Source organism: Prionailurus bengalensis, chromosome E2, assembly GCF_016509475.1.
Source record: "Prionailurus bengalensis isolate Pbe53 chromosome E2, Fcat_Pben_1.1_paternal_pri, whole genome shotgun sequence".
Classification (NCBI taxonomy): Eukaryota; Metazoa; Chordata; class Mammalia; order Carnivora; family Felidae; genus Prionailurus; species Prionailurus bengalensis.
The window spans coordinates 48,858,892-48,885,136 of record NC_057352.1 but is presented as its reverse complement, the minus strand read 5'-3'; the positions used below and the strand labels follow the sequence as shown (position 1 = coordinate 48,885,136).

At 42.2% G+C, this 26,245-nt stretch overlaps 1 protein-coding gene across 1 annotated transcript in view; it reads right to left on the bottom strand.

Moving 5' to 3' along the window:
* HYDIN (HYDIN axonemal central pair apparatus protein) overlaps positions 1–26,245 on the bottom strand; it is a 347,254-nt gene that overhangs the window by 13,743 nt on the left and 307,266 nt on the right. Inside the window, exons 71-82 of the mRNA XM_043599622.1 lie at positions 26,013–26,178; positions 23,116–23,263; positions 22,490–22,697; positions 21,688–21,909; positions 17,145–17,314; positions 15,160–15,358; positions 13,247–13,405; positions 10,878–11,155; positions 9,498–9,717; positions 7,683–7,895; positions 6,293–6,456; positions 5,286–5,436 (exon numbers count right to left, since the gene is read on the bottom strand). Of these exons, the coding sequence (XP_043455557.1) occupies positions 5,286–5,436; positions 6,293–6,456; positions 7,683–7,895; positions 9,498–9,717; positions 10,878–11,155; positions 13,247–13,405; positions 15,160–15,358; positions 17,145–17,314; positions 21,688–21,909; positions 22,490–22,697; positions 23,116–23,263; positions 26,013–26,178 (2,298 nt within the window). The remainder of the gene's footprint in view (positions 1–5,285; positions 5,437–6,292; positions 6,457–7,682; positions 7,896–9,497; positions 9,718–10,877; positions 11,156–13,246; positions 13,406–15,159; positions 15,359–17,144; positions 17,315–21,687; positions 21,910–22,489; positions 22,698–23,115; positions 23,264–26,012; positions 26,179–26,245) is intronic.

The window sequence follows — 26,245 nt, the reverse complement described above, 5'->3', positions numbered from 1 at the left end:
TTTTTCCTCAGGCCAAAGAATACCTATCAATGTGCTGTTTTCTTTTTTTTTTTTTTAATTTTTTTTAACGTTTATTTATTTTTGGGACAGAGAGAGACAGAGCATGAGAGAGAGGGAGACACAGAATCGGAAACAGGCTCCAGGCTCTGAGCCATCAGCCCAGAGCCCGACGCGGGGCTCGAACTCACGGACCGCGAGATCGTGACCTGGCTGAAGTCGGATGCTTAACTGACTGCGCCACCCAGGCGCCCCACAATGTGCTGTTTTCTAATGTAAGTCTGCTGGCAGTGAATTCTCTCATGTTTTCTCTGAAAATATCTCCATTTTAAAGGATGTTTTCAGTGAATAAAGAATTCTAGGTTGATAGAACTTAGCATTTTGCAGATGGCTTCCATTATAACTGAAGAGAAGTCAGAAGTCTTTTTATTGTTTTCCCCTATTTTAGATCTTTTGTATCTGGTTGTCTTAAGCTTTTCTCTTTCTCTTTGGTTTTCAGTAGTTTTACTATGATGTACACAGACATGGTTTTCTTGTATCTCATGGTTTTCTTTGTATTTTTCCTGCTTGAGGTTTGCCAAGTTTCTTAGATCTATAATGTTTTTTAATCAAATCAGAGAAATTTCAGCAATTTTTTTTCAAATAGTTTTCTGCTCCATACTCACTTTCTTCTCTTCTAGGACTCACATTACTTATGAATTAAAAATTTTTATACTTTCCCACAGGTTCCTGAAGCTCTGGTTCTTTTTATTCAATCTTTTTTCTCTTTATCATTCAGATTAGAAATGTTCTATTGATTTGTTTCAAGTTCACTGAATCTTCACATCTCCAATCTGCTGTTAAGCACATCCAGTGAAATTTTCATTTCAGTTTATTGTAGTTTTCTATTATCAAATATCTGTTCAGCTCCTTTTTTTAAAATATAGTTTCCATTTCTTTGCTGAGATTCCTGATCTGTCTAATTATTTGAAATATTTTCTTTTATTTCTGATCATGTTTATAAAAGCCGCTTTGAAGTCTTTGTCTGCTAAATGCAATATCTGGCCCATTTTGGAGTCCGTTTTCATTGCCTGTATTTTTCTTGACTATTGGTTACATTCCTCTCCTTCCTTACAAGTCTAGTAATTTTTGTTTATGTACTGGACATTGTTGATAATCATTGTAGAGATTCTGGATTCTGTTACCTTCCATGTGAGAGTGTTGATTTTATTCTAGGAGGCAGTTCAATTATTGACTGATAAGCTTGTGTAGGTTTGGTTTTATGCTTTGTTAGAGCAGACCTATAGAAAGCTCAAGGTGTTTTTCGAGACCTTCCAACTTGGTGGGATTCAGTCTCCAAATTTTGTCCTTCCTACAGATCTTGTTGCGGCTTAGTTTTAGGCTTTCTAAGGGCCTAAAAGGACTTATTATAAGGGCATGGTCCTTTCTTCGGGCCTTTCTGGTATTTCAACTGGGTTCCTAGGATGTTAATGAGATGTTAATGTAATCTCTCCACTCTGGCTGAGCCAAACCTCCAATGTTCCCTGGGCACTGATCAACGTATCTTTGTTCCTTTATCAATCTCTTTTAGAAGCTGCTCTCTGATAAATCTCATGTAGTCTCACCTTGTGCATGTGCAGTACAACTGTCAGCCAAAGACTTTGAAGGGTATTCCCACACACACTTTTGTCTCCCTTCCCCCTGACATCCTGCCACTCGATGCATTGCCCTACTCCTACCTTATAGAGACCAGCTATTTCAACTGCACCAAATTTTAATTTCTGTATCATCAGCTCACTGGGGCTCTTGTGTTTCGCTTAGATTCTAGCTCACTGCATTGCAGTCAAGAAATTGTCCCTTGGCAGAGAGCCAGGATAATTGTGGAGATTCATCTCATTAGCTTTTCTTCTCTTTGAGGGATTGCGGTATTGTGCTACTGTTGTCCAATGCCTGAGAAGGGTTGCCTCAGATATTCTGTTCAGTTTTATGGTTGTTTATGGTGGCAGTAGTAGTTACTCCATCATCGTCAGAAGTGCTTTTGACTTTTTTAAAAAAACTTTTGTATTGTTAATTTGAATACTTAACATTATTTTTTAAATGTTTACTTACTTTTTTGGGGGGAGGTGCAGAGAGAGAGGGAGACATAGAATCCAAAGTAGGTTCCAGGCTCTGAGCTGTCAGCGCAGAGCCCAATGTGGGGCTCGAACTCACAGATTGCGAAATCATGATCTGAGCCAAAGTCGGATGCCTAACTGACTGAGCCATCCAGGAGCCCCTAATACTTATTATTGTAAAGAGATCTGTGATCTGAGTTCCCTGTTATTTTTAGTTAACACTTTAAAACATGTATTTACATATATTTTTCTGTTTACAGCTACAGTTTATGGCTATCTCTATTCGTGCCCTACCTTTCTTGATGAAGAAACAAGTATCTTTCATTTCCCCATTTTCTTCCCACTAAATGAGAAAAAAATTTTCTTTGCATTATTTTATTTCTCCCCTTGCTATTTCCTATATTGAGGTCATATGAAATATTCACTTCAGATTGCTTTTCAGCAATTATTTGAAATTACCTATCAATAGAATTTTGAGTCTTTGTTCATTATAACCTTTTGTTTTCTTCTTGAATTCATTTACTTATTTTTAAAATTTTGCTAATTTAAAAACTTATTTTGTGGTGCTTCTTTCAAACAGGGATTATATATATGGGTAGGTTATTTTGAGTCCTTGCAAGTTTAAAAATGTCTTTATTTTGCCCTTGTAATAGTTTTGTTTGGAAAAGGTTCTAGATTGAAAACACTCTAAATCATATGAATAGCTTACTCCATTGCTTCTTGTATTCAGTGTTGCCATGAGAACCTTGATGTTATTGTGATTATTTCCTTTTACTTTCCTTAGAATCATTTAGGATTTTCTTTTTTATCCCAGTTTTCTACAATTTTGGTCTCACCTATTTAAATGTGAGTCTTTTTTTCATTCACCCTATTTGGAAAGTTGGTGGGTCCCTTCAATTAGAAGACTCAGTCTTTCTCAAACAGTTCTGGAAGTTTTTTTAAATGTTTATTTATTTTTGAGGCAGAGAGAGAGGGAGCTAGGGAGGGGCAGAGAGAGAAGGAAACTCAGAATCCAAAGCAGGCTTCAGGCTCTGAGCTGTCAGCACAGAGTCCAATGAGGGTCTAGAACTCATGAAGCACGAGATCATGACCTGAGTCAAAGTCGGATGCTTAACCGACTGAGCCACCCTGATGCCCCTGGAAGTTTTTCTTCAATTATTTTGAAGAGTATTTTCTTCCTTCTATTATCTTGCTTTCCTGTTTTGGGAGCTCTTAGTAGATAGATATTAGAACTTTTTGATGTATATTTTCTGTGTCATACTTTCTTTTTTTGAAACAGCTTTATTGACATGCAATTCACATACCATATACTTCACCCAATTAAAGTGTATAATTCAGTGGGTTTTAGTACATTCACAAAGTGGTGCAAATATCACCACAATCAATTTTAGAACATTTTTATCACCCCAAAACCAATCATTCCCCATTTCCTCCTAACCCATCGCCACTAATTTACTTTCTCTTCCTATAGATCCGCCTATTCTGGACATTTCATATAAATGAAATCATACAATATGTGGCCAGTTGTGACGGCTTTGTTTAGGTATCATAATTCCTTCAAGGTTCATTGATGTGTTGCATGTATTAGCACTTCATTTCCATTTCTTTTTATTGTCAAATAATATTCCATTATATTTGTCCATTTGGGTTGATGACATTTGGTTTGTTTTGTTTGGTTCTATTTTTTGGTTCTTATGAATAATGCTGCTATGAACATTTATGTACAGGTTCTTGTATGGACATATATTTTCATTTATCCTGAGTATATACCTAGGAGTGAAATTGCTGAGTCACACGGTAACTCCATGTTTAACCATCTAAGGAATGCCAGACTGTTTTCCACAGCAGCTGCGCCATTTGCACTCCCACCAGCAATGTATGAGGGATCCAACTTCTCCACACCCTCTTCAGCACTTATTATTTCCTTCCACGCTTGCCATTTCTTTGTGCTCATGTGCTAAATCAGCTCTATCTTCTAACTTACTAGTAATCTCTTCCTCAGAGTTCATTATACTATTCAGCCTTCCTCTAAGGTTTTCCATAAAAAATATTCAATTTTTTAATTTTTAGGGTCTCTGATTGTCTTCCACAATAGCCTGTTCTTTTTCATGGGCATGATTATCTTCTTTTATTCCTTTGAGGGTATTAATAATGTTCACTAAAAATATTCCGTTTGCTTTAATGACTCTTTTATCTTAGGGGTTCCCCTTTGTTGAGCTGCTGTTTCTATTTATGGTGGCTTTTTTTTTTCTTCAGATGTTTTATGATACTTTGATTCTAAGGTTCTCTGTTAGTCTGTGAATGCGATCTGAGTGGAGCAGTCTACCTCAGTGATTTTAGGAGAGGGGATGACATCCCACTGTGTGAGTTTTGCCAATATCTCTTCTGGAGGTAGGAGATGGGTTCCTAGGTTCTTTCTTTTTTCACTTTAAAATCTCCCTAGCTGATTCCTTCCTTCATCATAGCTTCTGATACTATCTGTAAATGAGTAATTTCCATATGTTATCTTCAGCCCTAATCTCTCCTGTGAGCTACTGACCCATATACACTCCTTTTCTTCAAAGCATGTATCTCATTTTGTAATTATACATTCATAGTACCATTATTTGGTTAATGCCCTTCTCCTTTCACTGGACAGTGCATTTGATGAAAACAGAGACTGCGCCTATTTTTGATCATTGCTGTGTTGCCAGCACTTAGTTTAGAGTGTGGCATATATGCTTATAGGTACTTGCTGAGCTAATGAATGAATTAGGAGAAATAGCTCATGTGTGAACGACCCTGTGGTGTCTTGGAGCAAATGGCTCTGAGTTGAATCCTGGCTCTGACATTACTAGCTATATGTACTAAATGTTCAATACTATGCTGGCCACTATAATCACTCAGGAAAGGGGACCTTTTCTTATTATTGTGGTCTGGTGTTTGCTGGCCCAGTGTTACTGCTTAAGGATTTTCATGATTCTGTTGCCTTGAAGGCTTGTTGTGGGTCTACATGATGGATGGATGGCCCTGCCATCTGGCTTCATCTTCAAGAGGCTGGGAATCCTGAAAGCTTTGTCAGGTCTCTAACTGGTTAGCCCAGCAAGATAAGGATGGGCTGGCTGTGGGAGGACATCTTCACTCCCTAACACCAGGATTATTAACCTTGGGGCAAACCTCCAGAGTTCCAGGGAAATGTCTTTAACACGTGGATACCTTTGCACTGTAGAGTCCCTCCTTGTGGGAAAAGAAGTTCAGCCTGTAATCTTTCTTGGAGCCAGACAGTACATCAATGTAATCAAGGCCTTTTAAGGTGACGCTTAGATCTGGCCTCTCTGGTTTCACCATTTCCACGATGACCCGGAATCTGGGGGAGCACAGGAACACATGAAGAGAGGATAGAGAAAATGAAACCATTTGCCCAAAGAAAAGAAGGAAAGGTGCTATCTCTACTTTTGATTTTATGATAAGCATGTGGGTCCAGGGTTCTGGTCCTTTGTCTCTAACAATAACAATAACTACCATTTATTGACACCTGTGATGTGCCAGCTACTGAGTCAGTGCTCCAAATGTGTTAGAGGCATTTAATCCTCACAGTGTCTGTAGGAGACACATATAATTATCACCCCCATTTTACTAATGAGGAAATAGAGGCCATGAGAAGGAAACATGTCCAGGTCACATGACTAGTTATTGGTACAGCTAGGATTCAAACTTAGGTCTGAGCCCTTATCCACTATGCTAACTGGTGGCCTTCAGTAAGTAAGCTTCTTCTCCCAGGCTTTGGCTCCTTCTCTGTAAAAGAAGGGGACCAGGCTGGTTGTCAATTCCTCTAGCCCTTGTATTCTACTCTACTCCCACTGCAAATAAGATCCAAGGGACATCCTTCTCTGGCCAGTGGCTTAGGTGATAAGACAGAGAACTCAAGAATAACCATCATGATTATCATTTTGATAATAATAACAACATCTAACATTTATTTGAGCACTTATTTTACGTCAGGCACTGTTCTAGGAGACTTAAGTTATCAGTTATTCATAGATAGCACTGACTGTCTGGAAGCTTAGAGTTCAGACAATGCTTGGTTACATCAGGGAAGTTTGCCTCTGATTCGTTTAGCCCCTCAATGTCTCTAGAGGCCCTGACCATGGGAAGGGCCAGGCTAGACAGTAGAAGTCCTCCCTCCATCTCCTCCATCCCAACCCCTAGCCCCACTCTCTCACCTCTGGGGCTTATTAAGCCAGTTGGTTATTGGCAGGAGTTCAACATAGGGCGTCTTACATGGTACTTCACGGTAGATACTGGCCACGGCTTTGGGGAGCTCAGAAGTCCCATGCAGCATATACAGCCAGCCAGTCCCATCTGGGAGGGGGAAGAAGAGGGTGCCCTAAGGAGAAGAAGAAACGTGGTCAAAATGGCACAGAAGGTCCTTTATTAGGTACCTCTTAGGCGTGGTAGTGACACAGGATTAATAGAGGCCCTTGCATAAGCATAACTCTTGAAATAAGCTTGGTAGTATGTTTTAAGAGTCATAAAAATGTTCATATGTATTTGAACCCGGAACTCTACCCCAGGCAACTTAAGAGTCTCATGCTCTATCGATAGAGCTAGCTGGGTCACCTTTCCCCAGGGACCTTAAAAATCCCTTTGGAGGAAAAAGCTACACACACACACACACACACATACGCATTAGAACCATTTATAATATTGATGAAAATTTGGTAGTAATAACTTTAATATTCAACAACTGAGGAGTATTACATAAATTATGGAACTTTCATTCCATGAAATATTAGGCAATCATTAAACATGATTACATCACAAAGACTAGTTAAACAGAAAAATGTTCATGATCTAATGTAAGGTAAAAATAAACTGAGTGCAAAATTAGGTATTCTATGATGGCAACTATGACTGTATCTGAATAAGGACTGGTAGTAAAGATAGGAGAAAACAGTTCTTGGGGTGACTGGCTGATTCAGTCGGTAGAGCATCTGATTCTTGATCGCGGGGTTGTGAGTTCAACCATACCCTGGGTGTAGAGATTACTTACAAAGAAAGTAAAGCTTAGAGGCACCTGAGTGGCTTAGTTGGTTAAGTGTCCAACTTTTGATTTTGGCTCAGGTCATGCTCTCATGGTTCGTGAGATTGAGCCCCACGTCCAGCTCTGCACTGACAGGGTGGAGCCTGCTTGCAATTCTGTCTCTCTCTCTGCCCCTTCCCTACTCTCTCTCTTTCAAAATAAATAAATAAACTTAAAAAAAATACAGCTTAGAAGAAAAAATCCTCTTTCTTTAGGGTGGAAGATTATGGCTTCTTTTCTTTTTAAAAGTTTGTTACAGTGATGATGATGCTATTTGTACAATTAAGCTAAATATTAATTACTTGATGCTTAGTCCAGGACTGTGTTCAGAACTGAGCCCCTTGTTCCAAGAAAATCCCCTGTACATGAAAAAATACAGGCAACAAGGGAAGTTTTGGACTCCATAATCTGCATTATTCCCCATTGTTCCAACATGATTCGTGGGGTTCTCCTCACCTCTCTTGCATGACTCCTCCCTCCAACCCCACAGTAAAATCAATGGGGGGCGGCAGGGGGGAGCCTCAGCCTACCTGATGTTTGCGGTTCTCCAAGTTCATGGTGCGGGGTCTGTAGGTAATCTCATAGGGCTTGTTTTGCTGATGGGGCTCCAGGGTGATGAACTCTGGCCCCTCCCAGTGCTCACCCTCAAAGATGGGGTGCAGGTTCCAGGTCTGGTTGGTGCGGTTTGAAAGCATGATGGTCTGCGTGTGCTTGGAGCGTACCTGGCAGGTGAAATTTACCACCTGGAAGAAAACAGACATCTGAAGTAGGTAGTGAAATTTACAAATGAGGAATTCAAGGAAAGGTTTAGGCTGGCATCCATATTTGGGAGTATAGCAATGTTTTTTTTTAAGGGCCAAGAAACTGGATGAGATTATCAAGAAGTTAAGTGTTTTTAGATAAAAGAAGAAATTTAAGAACCAATTCCTGACTGACACACTCCAGTGTTAAAAAAAATCAGAAGAGGAGATGAGAAGGAGCATCTAATAAGATAGGAGGAAACCCAGGAGAGGGTGGCATCCTAGGGACCATGTGAAGTGTTTGAAGCATCTTCCTCAAGGGACTTGTTCAAGGTATCAAATACTATCAACAGGTCAACAGTTGAGAACTGACCACTGAATTCAGCAGTGTGGACGGTGTAGCACTGTTGGTAAAAAGAGTCAAATAGATCAGTGGACAAGGACAGCATTCAGCAATAGACACCTGCACATATATGGTTAAATGAGTTTTGACCAAGGTGCAGAGGCATTTCAGTGGAGAAAGGATAATCTTCAACAAATGGTGCTAGAACAACTGAATATCCACATACAAATGATAAAACAAAATGAATTTTGATCCATATCTTATGCTACATACAAAAATTAACTCTAAACAGATTAAGATCTAAATGTAAAATTTGTGCCCTGAATATATGAAGAGCTCTCAAAACTCAATAATAGGAAAACAAACATCCCAATGAAATATGGACAGAGAATTCAAACAGGTACTTCAACAAAGATGATATATGGATGGCAAACAAATACCTGAGAAGATTCTCAATGTCATTAGTCATTAGGGAACCACAAATTAAAAGCCACAATGAGATACCACCTTATATTTATTAGAATGGCTAAAATTAAAACAACAGGTGGTAACAAGTGTGGGCAAAATGGGATGCAAGTGGAAATATCAGACATTGTCGGTAGAAACACAACCACTTTGGAAAAGAGTTTAGTAGGTTCTTTAAAAAGTAAATATATACCTGCTTTGTGCCCCAGCCATCTGGGTATTTACCCAAGATAATGGAAGCATATTTTCTTGCCAAGATTTGTACATACATGTTCATAGCACACTGGGTGATTCCATTTACAAAATTATAGAGATGGAGATCAGGTGTAATTTTTACCATAAGTGATTTTTTACCGTAAGTGGAATGGAGTCTACTGTTAGGTTTCTAGGGACAAGGCTAGCAGAAGGTTAACTCAAGCCCACTCCCCCACTCCCAACTTTTTTTTTTTTAATGAGAGAAGGGGAAAGTGTTTACCCTTTACTTACAGTGCTTGTAAGAGAATTTGATCTAGCCAAATATGTCAGAGAAACCTTCCTTGAGAATGTAATGCTTGCGTTGAGAGCTGAAGAATGAATAGGAATTAACTAAATGAAGAGGGGAAATGAATATTGCAGCAGTGGGGAAAAGGATATGCAAAGGCCCTGTGGTGGGAGGGAGCAGGTCTGAATGTTTGACATTGGCACTGAGGACTGTTTGAACAGAGTCAGTTGTTTCTAGAAGGCCCAGCTGAATTCAATTGTGGTGCCTGCTGGGCCCACTCTTGCCATTGGCACTTCTGTGGGCAGCAGCTACTGACCTCTTTTACTGAAGGTGGTCCCACGCAGACTCCAGATAGGGTGAGGTTCAGAGGATTGCCTCCATGGATGAAGCAGAGCAAGTTTTTATAGAGACTCTCCTTGCCCACCTCAGTGGGATGGTAGGTCACTTCAAAAGAGACCTCCATGCCTGCAGTGATGTAGCCTTCTTCTGGGCTGATGGAAAAATGGGGCTCAAATTTTTTGACATCCCATTTAAACCTTTTCCAAGACAAAAGGAGACAAGAAAAACAGTTTACTAGTATCCTGGGGTGTGCTTAATGCTGCTGAGATCAAGGGACTTTGCCTAGGCTTTTAGCTGAGAGGTTCACCCCTTTGAATACTCCATGGGATGTGGGCAGAGCAAAGGTGGATGGAGTCAAGAGCTAGCTCACTTCTGGGTAAGACGGCTCAGCTGTCTCTCAGACCTGAGCAGGGTGGGAAGTGGCCGCATCTTATGTTATATTCTGCAAGTGACTCGTCGAGGAACATGCACATGAACACGCTAACACATGTGTATCCGAGATCACACAGCCAGGAAGTGCCGGGGCTAGGACTGGAACCCTCCCAAGGCCATGGCTATAAGCACCCCCTGCATTGCCTCTCAGGTCAGATCCAGGAGGGCAGAGGCAATGCCTTCAGGTGAGAGATGCACCTGTTCTTGGGGGCACTCTTAGTCATCCCTCTGTGGGCCATCCCTCTGTGCTTCCAGCCACACCCTCGGGGCAATGTCCACACTGAGGTCTGGGTGAGGGGTGTCTGCACAGCTATGGTGGCATGCCCGAGTCGTGACTGGGCCGGGCACCTGCTAGCCAGAGGGAAGAGCCTGGAGAGGAGAGCAGTCAGAGGTATACTTGTGTTCTAATCCCGTCTTTCTCACCTCTTAGCCATGTGACCTCAGGTAAATCACCTGACCTCCTTGAGCCTCACCTTCATCTGTGAAATGAGGACAATATAGTACTACCTCTCAGGCGTCTGGGGTAATTAAATGGGAGCTTATACGTAAGAATGCTTAGCACTGCACTTGCACAGTGTAAGTTCTAACTGGATGCATGATTTTGGAAAAGTAGTCTCAGTTGTCTTGTCTGTAAAACGGATCAACCATAGAATTGTTTTGGTAATAAGCAAAAGAAACCATGTAAAGGGTGTATAACGTGCACCAAACTAATCTTCTCTATTGCATTAATTTTTGTAATCCTGGCAGCCGCAGTCACCCTAGCAGGGCCACGTCCCATCTTGAGGCGGGGGGAGGGGCTGTGGAAGGGAGGAGAAAGAAAGAAAAAGTGGCTACACTTGTAAAACAAATATCCAGTCTGAATCCAGGGCAAATCCAGAGTCAAGAGAGCTGTGTTCGGCCTTGGGTGGGGATGCCACTCTCCTACCTTGCACCCACGTCACCCGTATTCAACATAAGGATGCGACGCGTGGCTTGTGTCTGATACACGACTGGCCCGAAGGGGAGATGCTCCTGGTCCAGGGAGATCTCCAGGGCCTGGCAACAGCCGCTAAGGAGGAAGAGAGGACGCAGAAGCCCCATGCATTCCATGAACACCTCCTCAGAGAAGGGAGGGATGCGTTTCTTCGGGGCAAAGATGACTTCCAGCTTACAGACCTCTTTGGGCTTCAGAGTGATGTTGTAGGATGGTATTAAGGTGATGACCTGGGCAAAACAGCAATGAGACTCAGCAGCTGAGGGCAGAGGGCATCTGAGGCTTCTATTTCTGGGTCTTGCTGTTAGGGCTGCAATAGCCCAGGGGTCAAATCCCACTCTGCTCTCTCCTGACGGCTGTGTCATCTTTGCTAAGTTACTTAAACTTTCTGTGGCTTACTCTATGGTGAAGATTCAGGTCACTTATATAAATGGGTGGCATGTAATAGCCATTCAATAAATGTTAATTTTTCTCTCCAGCTCCTTGCAAATGACCCCTACTCTCTGGTGCAGGAAATGTAAGATAAGAGGAAATAGAAAACACTTAGCGCTCCCGTGTTTTTCCAAGGAGTGCTCCCTGGGTTCCCTGTACCACACTTCCCACTGTGGTCTTTAAAATGCAGATTCAGGGGCGCCTGGGTGGCGAAGTCGGTTAAGCGTCCCACTTCAGCCAGGTCACGATCTGCGAGTTCAAGCCCCGCGTCAGGCTCTGGGCTGATGGCTCAGAGCCTGGAGTCTGTTTCCGATTCTGTGTCTCCCTCTCTCTCTGCCCCTCCCCCGTTCATGCTCTGTCTCTCTCTGTCCCAAAAATAAATAAACGTTGAAAAAAAAATTAAAAAAAAATGCAGATTCACAGGTCCTGCCCCATTCCAACTGAATTTTGGGAGAGCTTGGAGCTCACATCTTCAAAAGTGCCCTGAGTGACCCGTGTCTTCTAAAGCTTGAGAACTCTTGTTTAAATTCGTATGGTTTTCCCTCCCCCCGCCTCCTTTGTCCTGGTAGAAATCAACCAAAATCAGCTTTCAGGAAGCCGAAGCTCCTTCCGGGCTTGTGCTTCCTGGGGTACAGGGTGCTGTGTGGTCACCAGCAGGTGGACTGTGGCAGCAGACAGTGGGCTGGAAACCACGCAGGGACAGCAGCCTCTGTGAGCTCTCCAAACACCACGATGTTGATGCCAGTACAGGTAATGCGTCACCTCAAGAGGCAAAGGCGGCTCAGCCCAATGGTCAGGGGCCCTGACCCTGCGGCACTGAGGATTTTGATTTGGATGAATGAGGAAGTGGAAGCAAGTCTGCCCTCTGTCTTTGGCCAGCACCATGGGCTCTGGGATGAGGTGCCACTGGCTCTCTTGCTCTGGCTAGCTTCCCCAGCCCGTTTCTCTGTATTTGGCAATCCCTGGACGGTCCACAGCACCCCTGCCTACCCAATCACACCTAGCTTTCTAAAAGCACAGACCCCCCTCAAGCACACGTAGCTCTGCCTGCCAGCACACCTCTCCCCAACCTGTCTGCCTGGAGACACCTTTCCATCCCAAAAACCCAGTACAGACCTCCCGCCCTATGAGGCCTCTCACAGCCCCCCGCTGTTGTCTGAGCAGCCCCTCCCAATTCACACCCTGCCTCTGCAGTTTCTAGGCTGTCCTGGAGTTGTTTCCGTGTCAGTGACCCCCAAAGACTGTGAACTCCATCAGATCAGTCAACATTGTGTTCACCTTGCTACAGATTGAATTGTGTCCCCCACTCCACCGGCTGACAATTCGTATGTGAGTGGCATTTGGAGATGAGGCCTTTAGGGGGTAATTAGGGGTAGATAAGGTCACGAGAGTGGGATCCTCATAATGGGACTGGTGCCTTTGTAAGAAGAGACACCAGAAGCTTGATCTTGCGGTCTCTCTGCCAGGTGGGTATACAGCAAGAAGGTGGTCGTCTGCAAGTGATTATTTCTGGGTGTGAGATTATGGCGAAAATGTTTTTCTTTATGTCTTTCCATATTTTTCAAGCTTCCAACGATGAGGATATATACATTCATTAGAATCCAGATCTACCAAATCCCATCCCTTTCTCTTTCATTCTGTTGCCTTTTCGAGATATGCAGCCTCTCTAAGCCTTGGTGTCCTTATCTGCAAAATGAGAATAATAACAGTACTAGCCCTATACTGTTTTTGTGAAGATGCTCAGAGGTAGCACGGGGGAAGCTCTTAGAATGTCCTGGTGCATGGTAGATGCCCGAGAAGTGTGAGCTGTTTGTGTTGCTAGCACAGTCATCTAGTCACCCATGTCACTGGGAAGCATAAGAAGCCCACTGGGAGCCCTGGGCACCAACCTTGGGTTCCTGGAGTTCTGGAATCGAGAACAGGACTGTCTGGCTAAAAGTGAGTGGGGCGTGGCTATTGTTCATGATGGAAACCGTTTTTTTCACAACCTGTCCTGGCAGGACAGCTCCCAACTTTACAATCCTATTGACCGGATCTAGGACTAAAATCTGTGGAACCAGAAAGAGAGGAGAGAGGGAGTGTTCATCAGTTCCTTGAAAAAAACTATTATCACACACCTATCCTGGTGAGGCAATGGTGGTTCCTGTCAGTGTCCTGCCTTCTTCATATGGGATGGGCGTTCACTCACCTGGTAAACACGTGCATACAATATCCACTAAGCAGCTTACTACACAACTACATAATCACAACTGGATGAGGAGACATGACGGAAAAGCTCAGGGTACTGTGAGAACATATTGCAGGGGCTGAGCTGGCTGGGGGTTCTGGGGCCGCCTCCCTGGGGAAGGCATGTCTACCCTGGGAGCTAAAGGAAGGGTGCCATCTAGTCTGTTTGAGTCAGGGTGGGCATGGGTTGGAGGCCACCCGGGGTGGGGAGGAGACAACAGCCTGTGGCAAGGCCCTGAGTCAGAGGCGTGGCCCAGGAAGGCCTGTGGCTGAGAGAGAGGGGCGCAATGAGAAGACAAGTTTGGAGGCGGTCAGGGATTGTGCTGGGAGAAGTGGGAGGCCAGCGAAGCATGGAGTGACCCAATCAAACGTGTGTTTTGTGATTGCTCTGGCTTGTTGATCTGTGGGGTGGGCTGGACAGGGACAGATGAGGGCCACGCAGACAAAATGGTGGAGGCAGAGGTGGAAGAGTAGACATGCTTCCAAGCCCTCATCTAAGGCACTGATCAAAATGTTGGCCTGGATAGATCAAGGTCAGGCTGGGCCTCGCCCTCAGGATGGCATGGACACACAATGAGCAGCAGCCATTCAGGCAGTCACTAAATGGCACACCCCCTGCCCCTCAACTTTCTTTATATTTAGCCCACATGTTTCCATGGTGTCTAAAAAGGTAAGAGTCTCCAACAGCAGCCTGTGCTTCTGGAGGTCAGAGAACACATTTAAGTCCCCTCCAGACTTACCCCAAAGTACCTAGCACAAAATGGGTGCAAAATGAGTGAGTGACAGAAGGAACAAGTGAACGGATCAGTGATATCAGAAGAGACCCCATCTCTGGCTTGGGTACAGACAACACCAGGTGGCAATGTCTTGTCATTCCTCTAGCTTGATGGGAAGGCTGCCAGGAACACACCCCTCCCACCTTCTCAGTTGCTGAAATGTCCCATGCATTCCTGAGCATCTTGGAAGGCCTTTAGTCTTCTAAAATCTCCTATTAAAATGCAAATATACCAACCAAACAGACACCTTACATGTTTACCAGACAGTGGGGAGAAAGGGATTAGCAGCAGGACTTTCATTAGGAGCACCTACTTAGAAGAAATGCCCGCAATCAAATATAATCCTGGGATCTGCGCCTGGCTCAAGAATATCAATCAATGTGGCATTAAAGAAAGATGTTCCACAATTGAAATGAATGTCTGTGTGTATATCTAAAACGAATTGCTATTCAAAACAGATCTTGTCTATTAAACGTGGAAACAAAACATGCCCTAATGTGAGGGAAGGACATGTTTGGGATTGTGCATCAGACAGTCTCAAACTTTTCCAAGAAAAAGATGTTTCTCCAATGCCTGTGATTACTTGTACCCTATGATATAGTAAAGTTTGGTATTGAATACGGTCTATGGTTCACTCGAGTCAGATTTGACAGGTCATCCTTGGGTGGGACTGGCTGGCCTCTGACAACGCAGCTTGGGGGCAGAACAGGTGGAGAGGGAAGAGTGGGAGGGGCAAAGGTGGCTGGGAGGGCAAAAAGGCATGGCTGCTATGGCTGAGGATCTCCCCAACTGTCTCGTACCTTCATCTCGGTGCCTTTCCCTTTGATTTCAATTACTTGTTGTGAGAGCCCATTGATTTCAAAGGGGATGAGTTCTCGATAATTGATACTTTCTCGAGGATAAAAGGTGATTGGAATCTCCAGTGTCTTTCCTGGCTTTATCACATCAACACGGAAGTTCACCTCGAGGTATGCGGTATTGGTGTATAGACAGTCTAAGCTAGAGAAAATCAGGAGGAAGGTGTGTAAGTTAGAAGGCCCACGTATTTCCATTTTGTCTACCAAGTAAGAGGGTCTCCAGTACCAGCCTGTGCTGGAGGTCAAAAAACACATTTACAACACCCAGAAAGACTGATTCTGTCCCCTTGTCTCTGTGAGCTGCTTTCCCGCCCTGTTGCACTGGAGCTATGGAAGAAGGGACCTCAGCAGTGATCCAGCGCATACTTTCCTGGGCATAATCAAGTTACTTACCCCAAATCACACCCTGAGATTCTGGCAGAACCTGGCCTCAAACACAAAGTCTCATGGCCCTTCGCTCAAGGTTCTTTTCACTCTATTTATCCTCTTTCTTGAAAAGGCCACTCATGGCTTTGTACCCTCTTATAAGGAAGTGTTTCCTAAAGTAACTGGGTGGTGAAGCACAGAGGAGAGGAGTATGTGTTCCCGATTCAGACACAGGAGTTTGGATCCAGGCTCTATCCCTAACTAGCTGTGAGAACTTAGAAGAGTTACTTAGCTCATTTGGGCCTCTGTTTCCTTATCTGTAGAACTGGGTTGTTTGGAGCATTAACAACCTCATAAGGTTGTTTTGAGCATTAAATGAAATAGAGTGACTAAGTCAGTACTACACAGGGCACAGAGGAGACAGTCCATAAAGGTGAGCCATTCTTATTGTCACTAATTGCTCAACCACATGGGATCTTCAAAGATCATGTCTACTCTGGTCAACCTGTGCGTAGGAAGGCCCTAGGGCTCTCCATTACAATACTTTCTTGTCTGTCTTCCAGGTATTTAGAGAAGGAGTCCAGCTAGGCCAATAAAAAGAACTTAATGCCTTCACACAGGACTCAGATTGAATTAAATCATGCAGGGAAGATTTTTAATTAGCATTTAAAATCACATGACACTCTTGTAACTCACCATTCAGGATAATAATTATCATCACTGCAACAGTAGCAGTAGCGGCAGATAACCATAACCGAGCATTTGCTATGGTCCAGGCACTATTCTAAGTACTCTCTCTAGATGAACTAATTTAACCCTCCTAATAGCCTTGTAGGGGAGGAGCTATTATCATCCCCCATCCCAGGAAAGGAGAGGTTAGACCATGTGCCCCAGGTCACACAGCTAGGGAAGAGTTGGGATTTGAACTTAGGCCTGTGCTGTCCAATATGGTAGCCACTAGACACATGTGGCAATTCAAATTCAAATGAATTGAAACTTAAAAAATGAAAAATTCAGTCCCTTAGTCGCACCAGGCATATTTTATGTACTTACAGGTTGCCATACTGGATAGCACAGATGTGTAACAGTTCCTTCCTTTAGGAAAGAGCTTTGAGGAAACACAGGTCTCTGGGCCAGTCTCTGGAAATTCTGTTTTGATAGGTCTGGGATAAGGCCCAGAAACCTGGACTGGAACATTCTACATAGGGATGGTGCAGAGAGGCCGGATTTTAATCAAAAGACTTAGGCTCAGTATATATCTGTCATTTATTGCAAAGTAATGGCCTGAGGAAGTCACTTTTTAATTCTCCAAGCCTCGGTTTCCACCTTCATTACCTCTGGCATTGCTCTCCTCACTTCAAGATTTTCAGCAGAGTAGCTCCTGGCTACCCAAGTGTCAGTATTAGTGGTAGGGAAAGCAGACGTGGGATTCATGCCCAACTGGGTTTGACTTTTCCCATAATCTTTCTTTTTTCTATTTTGGCAGGACTTCACCTATGTGGAGGCTGTAGAACCCACAAGGAGCTACAGAATCATCTGGAAGCTCTGGAAAGTCTGCTTACCTCATGGGTGTTTCTTCCTTGTTGGTGACAACCAGTATTTGTTTGTATGGGGGCATGCCAGCTTGGTAGATGAAGCAGGTCCCAAAGTTGTAGCTGGTGAAGGAGAAATGAACGGCCGGGCTCACAGCACAGCCCAAGATGCTGCATGTAAACTTTGGGCCGTGGCTGACCTGCAGGCGGAAATGCAGGTGGAGGGTGATTAGAGAGGTGTGAGCAAAGGACTCCTCAGGTCCTCAGGTGAAGGAGGAAAGTGGTCAGTGCTTAAAAAAAAATGGGTCCCAAGACACCATCTGTAGGGATTCTGATTCATAGGTTAGAAGTCTGTTGGCCTGCAAAGCAAAATGGGACAGTCTGCAGGCCAGTCTCACGCTGCCTCCCACAGCAGTGAGTCAGCCTGAAAGCGGAGCGGAGTGGCAGGGACTGCCAGTTACCACCCCGCACCTGCTTCCCAAGGCTTCCTCATTAACAGGACTCTGAGTAGTTGCCAGGGGACCTAGGTGAAAATACCCGAGGTCCTATCCTTCCTTGCCCCCAAGGGTGGTCATCAGACACAGTTCTGGTCATCAGGATGTAAACAGAAGACAAGAGGGTGTCCTATTTTGAATACAGAGGCAAAGTCTTGCTGGGAAAATTTGTCTGTTTACTTGTTTGTGTTTGCCTTTGGGCTCTTGCCTCATATTTCCATTCTGAATGCAGACATGGGGTTGCAGGTGGGATGGCCACCTTGTGACCAGGAAAGGACAAGAATGAGGTCAAAGGCCCATATGTCAAGGGTGAAAGGGTGGAAAGTTAGAATACGGGTCACCTCTGAATTCTCCATAAGATGATACACATGCCTGAGGGGACAGGAACTTTCTCTGCTCTTCAAAAACTTTATAATATGAAATTTCTTAAGTTGATAATTGATTTAAAACAAAATATCCACTACTCATTCTAAACATCATTAGAATAAACATAATAGTCATTGGTACAAGATTTCCTATATGACTTTATAAGTTTATAAATTGAAAAACAGTTTCTTATTTAAGGCTTAGGCTGTTAAAGTCTTTGCATTTGGTGACTGATTCCCTGAAAAGGAGTGAAATTGACCACCTTAAACTTTTATGCCAAGTAGAGCAGGAAGGTACTATGATGTGTGATGTTTCTTTTTGCCGTAAGACACAAATGTTCTGAAAAAGACAGTTCTGAAAAGGGATGGCACTTCTCAGGGAAGATGGCTACAAGCCTGCCCCCGAGTTCCAGGCTCAGAGTTTTACAGCTTTGCTTTTTTCTAATTGAAAAAAAAAAACAACTTTTTTAGACTGTGCTATGACCTAATGTCCATCTAAATTATGGAATGGCTAGAAACCGACCTCCATTCCAATTGCTGTACTTCCTGGTTAACTGTCAGTTGCCTTCTTCTTAAGGATATGAATAAAAAGACAATGTCTTTTAACTCTGTTGACTGTTGCTTTTGCTGTGCAGAAGCTTTTGATTTTGAGGTACTTCCACTTGTCTATTTTGTTTTTTGTTGCCTGTGCATTTAGTGTCATATCCATGAAGCCACTGACAAACTGTTGTTATGAACTTCCCCCCGATGTTTTCTTCTAGGAGTTCTATGGTTTCAGGTCCTACATTTCAGTCTTTAACCCATTTTCAGCTGATTTTTCGCCATGGTGTAGAAGGGTTCAATTTCATTCTTTTGGATCTGAATATCCAGTTTTCCCAGCACCATTTGTTGAAGAGATTCTCCTTTTCCATTGTGTATACTTGGCACCCTTGTCAAAGATCTGTTGGCTATGTGTGTGTGCATTTATTTCTGGGCTCTGTTCTGTTCCATTGGTCTATGTGTGTGTCTCGATGCTGGTACTGTACTATTTTGATTTTGGTAGCTTTGTAATATAGTTTGAAATCAGGAAGTGTGATGTCCCTAGCCTTGTTCTTCTTTCTCAGGACTGATTTGGCTATTTGTGGTCTTTTGTGGTTTTGTATGAGTTGTAGAATTGTTTTTCTGTTTTGTAAAAAAAAAAATGCCATTGGGATTTTGATAGGGATTGCATTAAATCTATAGAAGGCTTTGGGCAGTATGGACATTTTAACAATATTAACGCTTCCCATCCATGAACACAGAATGTTTTTCTTTGTTTTTCTTTTTTTTTTCATTTTTTTTTCAGTGTTTATTTATTTTTGGGACAGAGAGAGACAGAGCATGAACGGGGAAGGGGCAGAGAGAGAGGGAGACACAGAATCGGAAGCAGGCTCCAGGCTCTGAGCCATCAGCCCAGAGCCCGACGCGGGGCTCGAACTCACGGACCGCGAGATCGTGAACTGGCTGAAGTCGGACGCTTAACTGACTGCGCCACCCAGGCGCCCCCAGAATGTTTTTCATTTGTTGGTGTCTTTAATTTCTTTTATCAGTGTTTTATAGTTTTCAGTATACAAGTCTTTCACCACCTTAGTTAGGTTTATTCCTGACAATTTAATCCTTTTCCATGGTATTATAAATGAAGTTGTTTTCCTAATTTTATTTATTTTTATTTTTTTATTTTTTAAAATTTACATCCAAATTAGTTAGCATATAGTGTAACAATGATTTCAGGAGTGGATTCCTTAGTGCCCCTCACCCATTTAGCCCATCCCCCCTTCCACAACCCCTGCAGTAACCCTCAGTTTGTTCTCCATATTTATGAGTCTCTTCTGTTTTGTGCCCCTCCCTGTTTGTATATTATTTTTGTTTACCTTCCCTTATGTTCATCTGTTTTGTCTCCTAAAGTCCTCATATGAGTGAAGTCATGATTTTTGTCTTTCTCTGACTAATTTCACTTATCATAATACCCTCCAGTTCCATCCACATAGTTGCAAACGGCAAGATTTCATTCTTTCTGATTGCCAAGTAATACTCCATTGTGTGCATATATATATATTTTATATATATAAATATATTATATATATATATAATACTCCATTGTGTGTGTGTGTGTGTATATATATATATATATATTCCATACTTTGGCTATTGTCGATAGTGCTGCTATAAACATGGGGTGCATGAGCCACTTTGAAATAGCACACCTGTATTCCATGGATAAATGCCTAGTAGTGCAATTGCTGGGTCATAGGGTAGTTCTATTTTTAGTTTTTTGAGGAACCTCCATACTGTTTTCCAGAGTGGCTGCACCAGCTTGTGTTCCCACTAATTTTCTTTTCAGACAGTTTCTTGTTAGTGTACAGAAAAGCAACTTATTTTTGTTTGCTGACTTTGTATCCTGCAACTTTACTGCATTATTTTATTAATTCTAAGAGATTTTTTAATGGAATCTTTTGGGTTTTCTACACAGAAGATCATGTTGTCTGCACACAGGGATTTTATTTTTTTCCTTTCTGATTTGGATGCATCTTCTTTCTTTCCCTTACCTAATTGCTCTGCCTAGGACTTCCAGTACTCTGTTGAATAGAAGTGGTGAGAGTAGACATCCTTGCCTTGTTCCTGATCTTAGAGGAAGAGCTTTTAGCTTTTCACTGATGAATATGATGGTATCTGTGAGCTTTTCATATATGGCCTTTATTATGTTGGGGTACTTTCCTTCTAATCCTAGTTTGTTGAGAGTTTTTGGTGATGAATTTTGTCAAATGCTTTTTGCCACTTCTATTGTGATGCTCATGTGATTTTTATCTTTTATTCTGTTAATGTCAGATATAACATTAATTGATTTTTGTATGTTGAACCACCCTGGCTCTGAGGGATAAGTCCCACTTGATCGTAGTGTATGATCCTTTCAGTGTATTGTTGGATTTGGTTTACTGGTATTTTATTGAGGATTTTTACACCTATGTTCATTTGGGATATTGGCCTGTAGTTTTCTTGTGGTGTCTTTGTTTGGTTGTGCTATCCAAAATAATTTAAATCAGAATTTTGAAGAGATATTAACACTTGTTAATGTTCATGTTTGGTGTAGCACTATTCATAGTAGTCAAGATGTGGAAACAACCTAATTGTCCTTCGATGGATGAATAACTAAAGAAAATGTGGCATATATACACAGTACATCTATTTTTCTTGAATAAATGCTCCTAGGATTGTTGCAAGCCTTTGATTGATTTTGAGAGTTCTAAAAAAGTTGATTTTGCTGTTTTTTTTTTTTTGTTTTTTTTTGTTTTTTTTTGTTTTTTTTTTTTTTTTTGCGGAAGAACACCATAGGACACAGCCATTTCTGTGGACATCACAATTCCTTGGTTTTTCATTCAATAGCTTATCTTGGAAAATGTTATACATATTTTGTCTCTCTTGCTTCCTTTCCATCTCCCATCTGTCTCCCTTGTTCATTTTAATGGCTGTATGGTATTCTAGTGCATGGATGGTGAACCGCTTTTCAACTGCCACTCACCAGGCACCTCAACTGTGAATGAGGCCTTTATACTAGAGATTATGGGACTATCTCCAACACAACCGCTCTCCAGGAGCTTCTGGCAGAGTGGAGAAGACAAGGAGCACACAGGAGAACTAATCCTTCAAGGCAGAGTGCTGTGAGTGCTTCCAGTGGCCGGCAATATTAAATGGTCTCACCTTGATTCTGAGTTCCAGGCCCTTCAAGACACACTTCTTAAGTGGTTGGAAAGACAAGGTGGCGTGCACACTCTGCCCCACATCCACACTGCCATCAATGGGTGAAAAGTCCAAGTACTGCAGCAGGGCTTTGGGGCCAGATAGCTCTGCCTGGAAGCTGAAGCTGAACTTTCCAGTGTTGATAAAGCTGAGTTCACACTGAACACATTCATTCAACTCCACCTGAGAGACAGAGAACAGAGTAGTATATGGAATGAATGCAAACCATGGTTCCATTCTCTCGGGTCAGGATACATAACACGTTGGGGGAAAATATCCTTTGGGAAATAGGGATGGCAGACGATGTTAGTGAGTTGAGTATCCTTAGCTTAATATGGTCAAGTATTCCAGCCAGAGCTATGAGGTGTTGGGGGCCTCTCATACCTGAAGAGTACGATAGCAATTTAATTCTTAGACCTCCCTTGGTAATCAAACATCCTTCCTGTATGTGTAATACAAGCATTGTTTCCTTCCCTACCATCTCTCTACCCCTGAAAAATAAAACAAGAAATGTTTTCACATTAAAACTATATATATTTGGAGGATGGAGCTGCTCCTGGCATGTTTCTGTTCTCCTGGTCTCTCTGGCATTTTAAACAGTGAGATTCAGCTAACATTCACTTAATACTGCTGTTCCCAGCTTGAGTGGACACACACACACACACACACACACACACAGATAGAAAGAGAGAGAGAGAGAGAGAGAGAGAGAGAGAGAGAGAGAGAGAAAGAGAGACATATCAGTGCTCTCTCACACTCTTACCTCATAGAAGTTGATAATGGTAGTCTGGTTGGGAGTCAGGAGAGTAATCAAGCCAGTCCTGTCCTTGCATTTGACTTCTGCATTCATAGTGTAGCCCTCAGCCTTGACATTTAAGGTCAGAGGGTGGGCTTTCTTTTTCACATTGCAGATCAAATTAAAGTTCACATCTCCTTCCTGCTTTGGTGTGAAGAAAATATCAATTGGGAACCTGGTTGGGGAAGAAGACAGCAGATTAGCTGACTAGGCTAACCTGCTAAAACCTGCTAAAGACTATGAGCCCAGTGGATTGGCACACACTATGAGAAAAGAGTATCACCACCTCAAATTATGATGAGTTTTGAAGGTTTGCCAGACAAGGTAGGGCACTGCCTTATGAGTTCACAAACATAGTAGATATCAAGGAAAAGAATATAAGCATGAGAGAAAATATTGAGAAAAAGGGCTTAAAGTTCTCAGGGCTTTACAATTTATCAGGAAAATGAACAATGAGAAATAGTAGGACAGAGATGGGATTGTTAACATTAATCTCGACATGCAGCAGCACTCTGAGGAAAACTTATCCTCCTGGCAGGCCTGGAACCCCTACTACCTTGGGAGGGTGTAGTCCTGGGGAACCTTTTCTTTACCTGGACAGTGGTGGGATCCAACCTTCCATGGGACATATGACCAGGTTGTTGCTGAAACCTTCAGAATATCGGGAGTTGTCTTGGAAGGCAAAATGGAACCCCTGCTCCTCCTTGTTGATGATATGCACGGTCTCCCTGGCTTCTCTGCCTGAGGAGGAAACATCAGCCCTCAGTGAAGACCTCATACCTGCTCCTAAAGTATCTGGGCAGATACTGCTCCTCAGGCAAGAGGAAACCTCCTTAGAAGAAATCCTTCAACTTCTTTTCTCTCTTCTCCCAAGCTCTTCACTCTTTGACCACCTCTCTTCCTTCCTTCTGTTCTACAAGTGACCTTCCTACCCAGGAGGATTCCACTTCTTCCTTATAGAACTTTACTCTATCAATGGCCTGCTCCTGCTAGGTGGCTCCTCTGCCTTGGTCACAGCTGTCCTAGGTGATTCTGATGATACTATTTTCTCTCCTTGTTCCTTTGGACCCAATGCTTTCCTAGTTTTGTCAATGAGGGCCTCACCGTCCCTAGTAGGCCCCTTAACTCAGTCCCAATCTTTGTAAATAGTCCCTGCATTGAACTCTTTTGCATCAGAGCTCAGGAATGTCATGAGGGTCCTGACAGGGCCCTAATACATCTTCTGTCACTATCTTGCCTTTTCTTACTTTCCTTGACTATTGTACATTTGTTTTTTTCCATATAAACTTTAGAATCATTTTATCCAATATCCCCCCACCCCCAATCCTTTTGGGATTAAGGTTGCCAGATTTAGTAAGTATACATATATCTTTTAGTATAAGTATGTCCCAAATATTGCATGGGACATACTTATCCTGACATAAAAAAAAACCCTACTCATTGTTATCTGAAATTCAAAATTGACTGTGCATCCTGTATTTTATCTGGCAACACCAGTTGGGACTCTGCTTGGAACTTGATTGTATTTGCATTTAATTTTGAGAGAACTGGTAAATGTTCAAATCTCGCTTTGGGAGCATTTTAATAAGATTTTATAGTTTATTCATATAGATCCCGTGCTTTTCTTGTTACATTTATCCTTAGATATTATATAGGTTTTGTCAATATTGAATGGATTTTTTTTGTTTCTGTTTCTAGGTGCTTATTGCTAAAAGAAAGAGAAACTATTGATTTTTACATAATTGTCTTGCATCCAGTCACTTACTAAATTATCTTGTTGATTCTAGTGGTTTGTTTTGCTTTTCTCTTGAGCCTCTTGAGGTTTTCTATGTATGAGGTCACCAGCAACAGCAAATGAGATAGTTTTGTCTCTTTTCCCCTAATGTTTATGCCAATTACTGAATTTTCTTGTTTTATTGTATTTGCTAAACCACTAAGCAAGTATTCAATAATAACAAGCATCTTTGCCTAATTCCTGATTTTAACTGCAGCAGTTTTAGTAGTTTATTACAAGATAATATTTGCCTCTTAATTTTGGTTAGTCTTGTTTATTTAAGTTTTTCCCTCTATTTCCTATCTTACTGTTAAAATTTCTGTTGAGAATGTCTGATGAATTTTAGCAATCACTTTTTAGTGTACATTCATATCATTCATTACATGGCTGTTCTTTAATCTGTTGATATAATCATACTAAAATGCACCACTGTTACATTCCTAGATCAAATTCTGTTTGTCTTGCTGTATTTATTTGTTTATTCTATTCTATTATTTTTTATTTTAATTCCAGTTATTTAACATACAGTGTTATATTAGGGTCGTGTACAATATGGTGATTCAACACTTCCATACATCAGCTGGTGCCCATCACAAGTGTACTCCTTAATCCCCACTACCTATTTCATCACCATCCCTCTACCCTCCTCCCCTCTGTTGAACATCAGTGTGTCTTCTATATAGTTAAGACTGCTGTTATTATTCTTATGCTAACTTGCCCACTTATTTGTTCAAAACCTTCCAAAACACCATACTCCTCCCACCTACTTATATGTATCAGTATAAGAAATGTATGGAAGTATTACATAAAAAAACTGTTAATGTGGTTTCCTTTGTGGAAAGGATGGATGGAGAGACATTAAAAATTTCCTTATATAACAGAATGATTGACTTATTATAAGAATATTACTTGCCTAAATATAAAAATCTAATGAGTTACTAAAATATATTCTGGCTTCAGTTATATTTTACACACACACACACACACACACACACCCCACATCCATGTGATAAGGGACCTGGCAATCACTTCCTTTATTTCCTTCAGATCTCTGATCAAATGTTACTTCCCCATTGCCTACTGGCATTCTTTGTCCTCCATACCCTGCTTTATTTTTCTTTACAACACTTATTAACATCAGACATGCTGTATCTTTTCTTTTTTGGTAGTCTACTTCCTATTACTAGAATGTAACCACCATGAGGGTGGGGACTGTGGCTTTATCCATGGCATTCTCAGCTTACAAGAGAGTGCCTGGGTCACACAAGGGGCTTAGTAACATTTTGTTGAGCTGAATGAATGCATGAAAGGATGGCAGAGAAATCTGACCACTGTGACTCATACTGAGAGGCATACAAATACAGCCCATGCTCTGAGGCACATACAAGTAAGATGGGGATAACATGAGCCTCTGGAAATGAACATAGGCAGTCCAGGCCTTCAAGGAATCTAACAAGTGTGATTTGTAGCAAGTCTCCTAAATTTCCTTAGGTTATTAATGTGTGGGTTTAGAAGATACCTGATGGAAATCAGATTGAAAGACAAATAATTTACGGCTTTGTGAATAGTGACAGAAGACCTCTGACATGCTTCTGGAAGGTACCAGAAAAAGTTCCCCACCCAAGTCTGCTCCCAGAGCTCATTGTGGGGTCAGTCCTACCCCTTACCCTGAGAGGTCATGCCAAGTCTAAACATAAACCAACAGGGCAGCCTTACCAATGAGGAGACAACTGAAGTTGAGATGTGACTTGTCCAGATTGATGAGAGGGTCGGTGGCTTTGCCTACCAGAAGGAAAGGGACTGTGATGTTGTGTTCAGGGATTAAGAAAGTCCAGAAGGCTTCCGTGATGTCCAGATGGAAAGGCGTGAACTGGAAGACAATCTAAGAAGACCATTTGGAAAAGAGTGGTAAAGACATTTCTGTTTGCCTACTCCACATGCCATTAGAG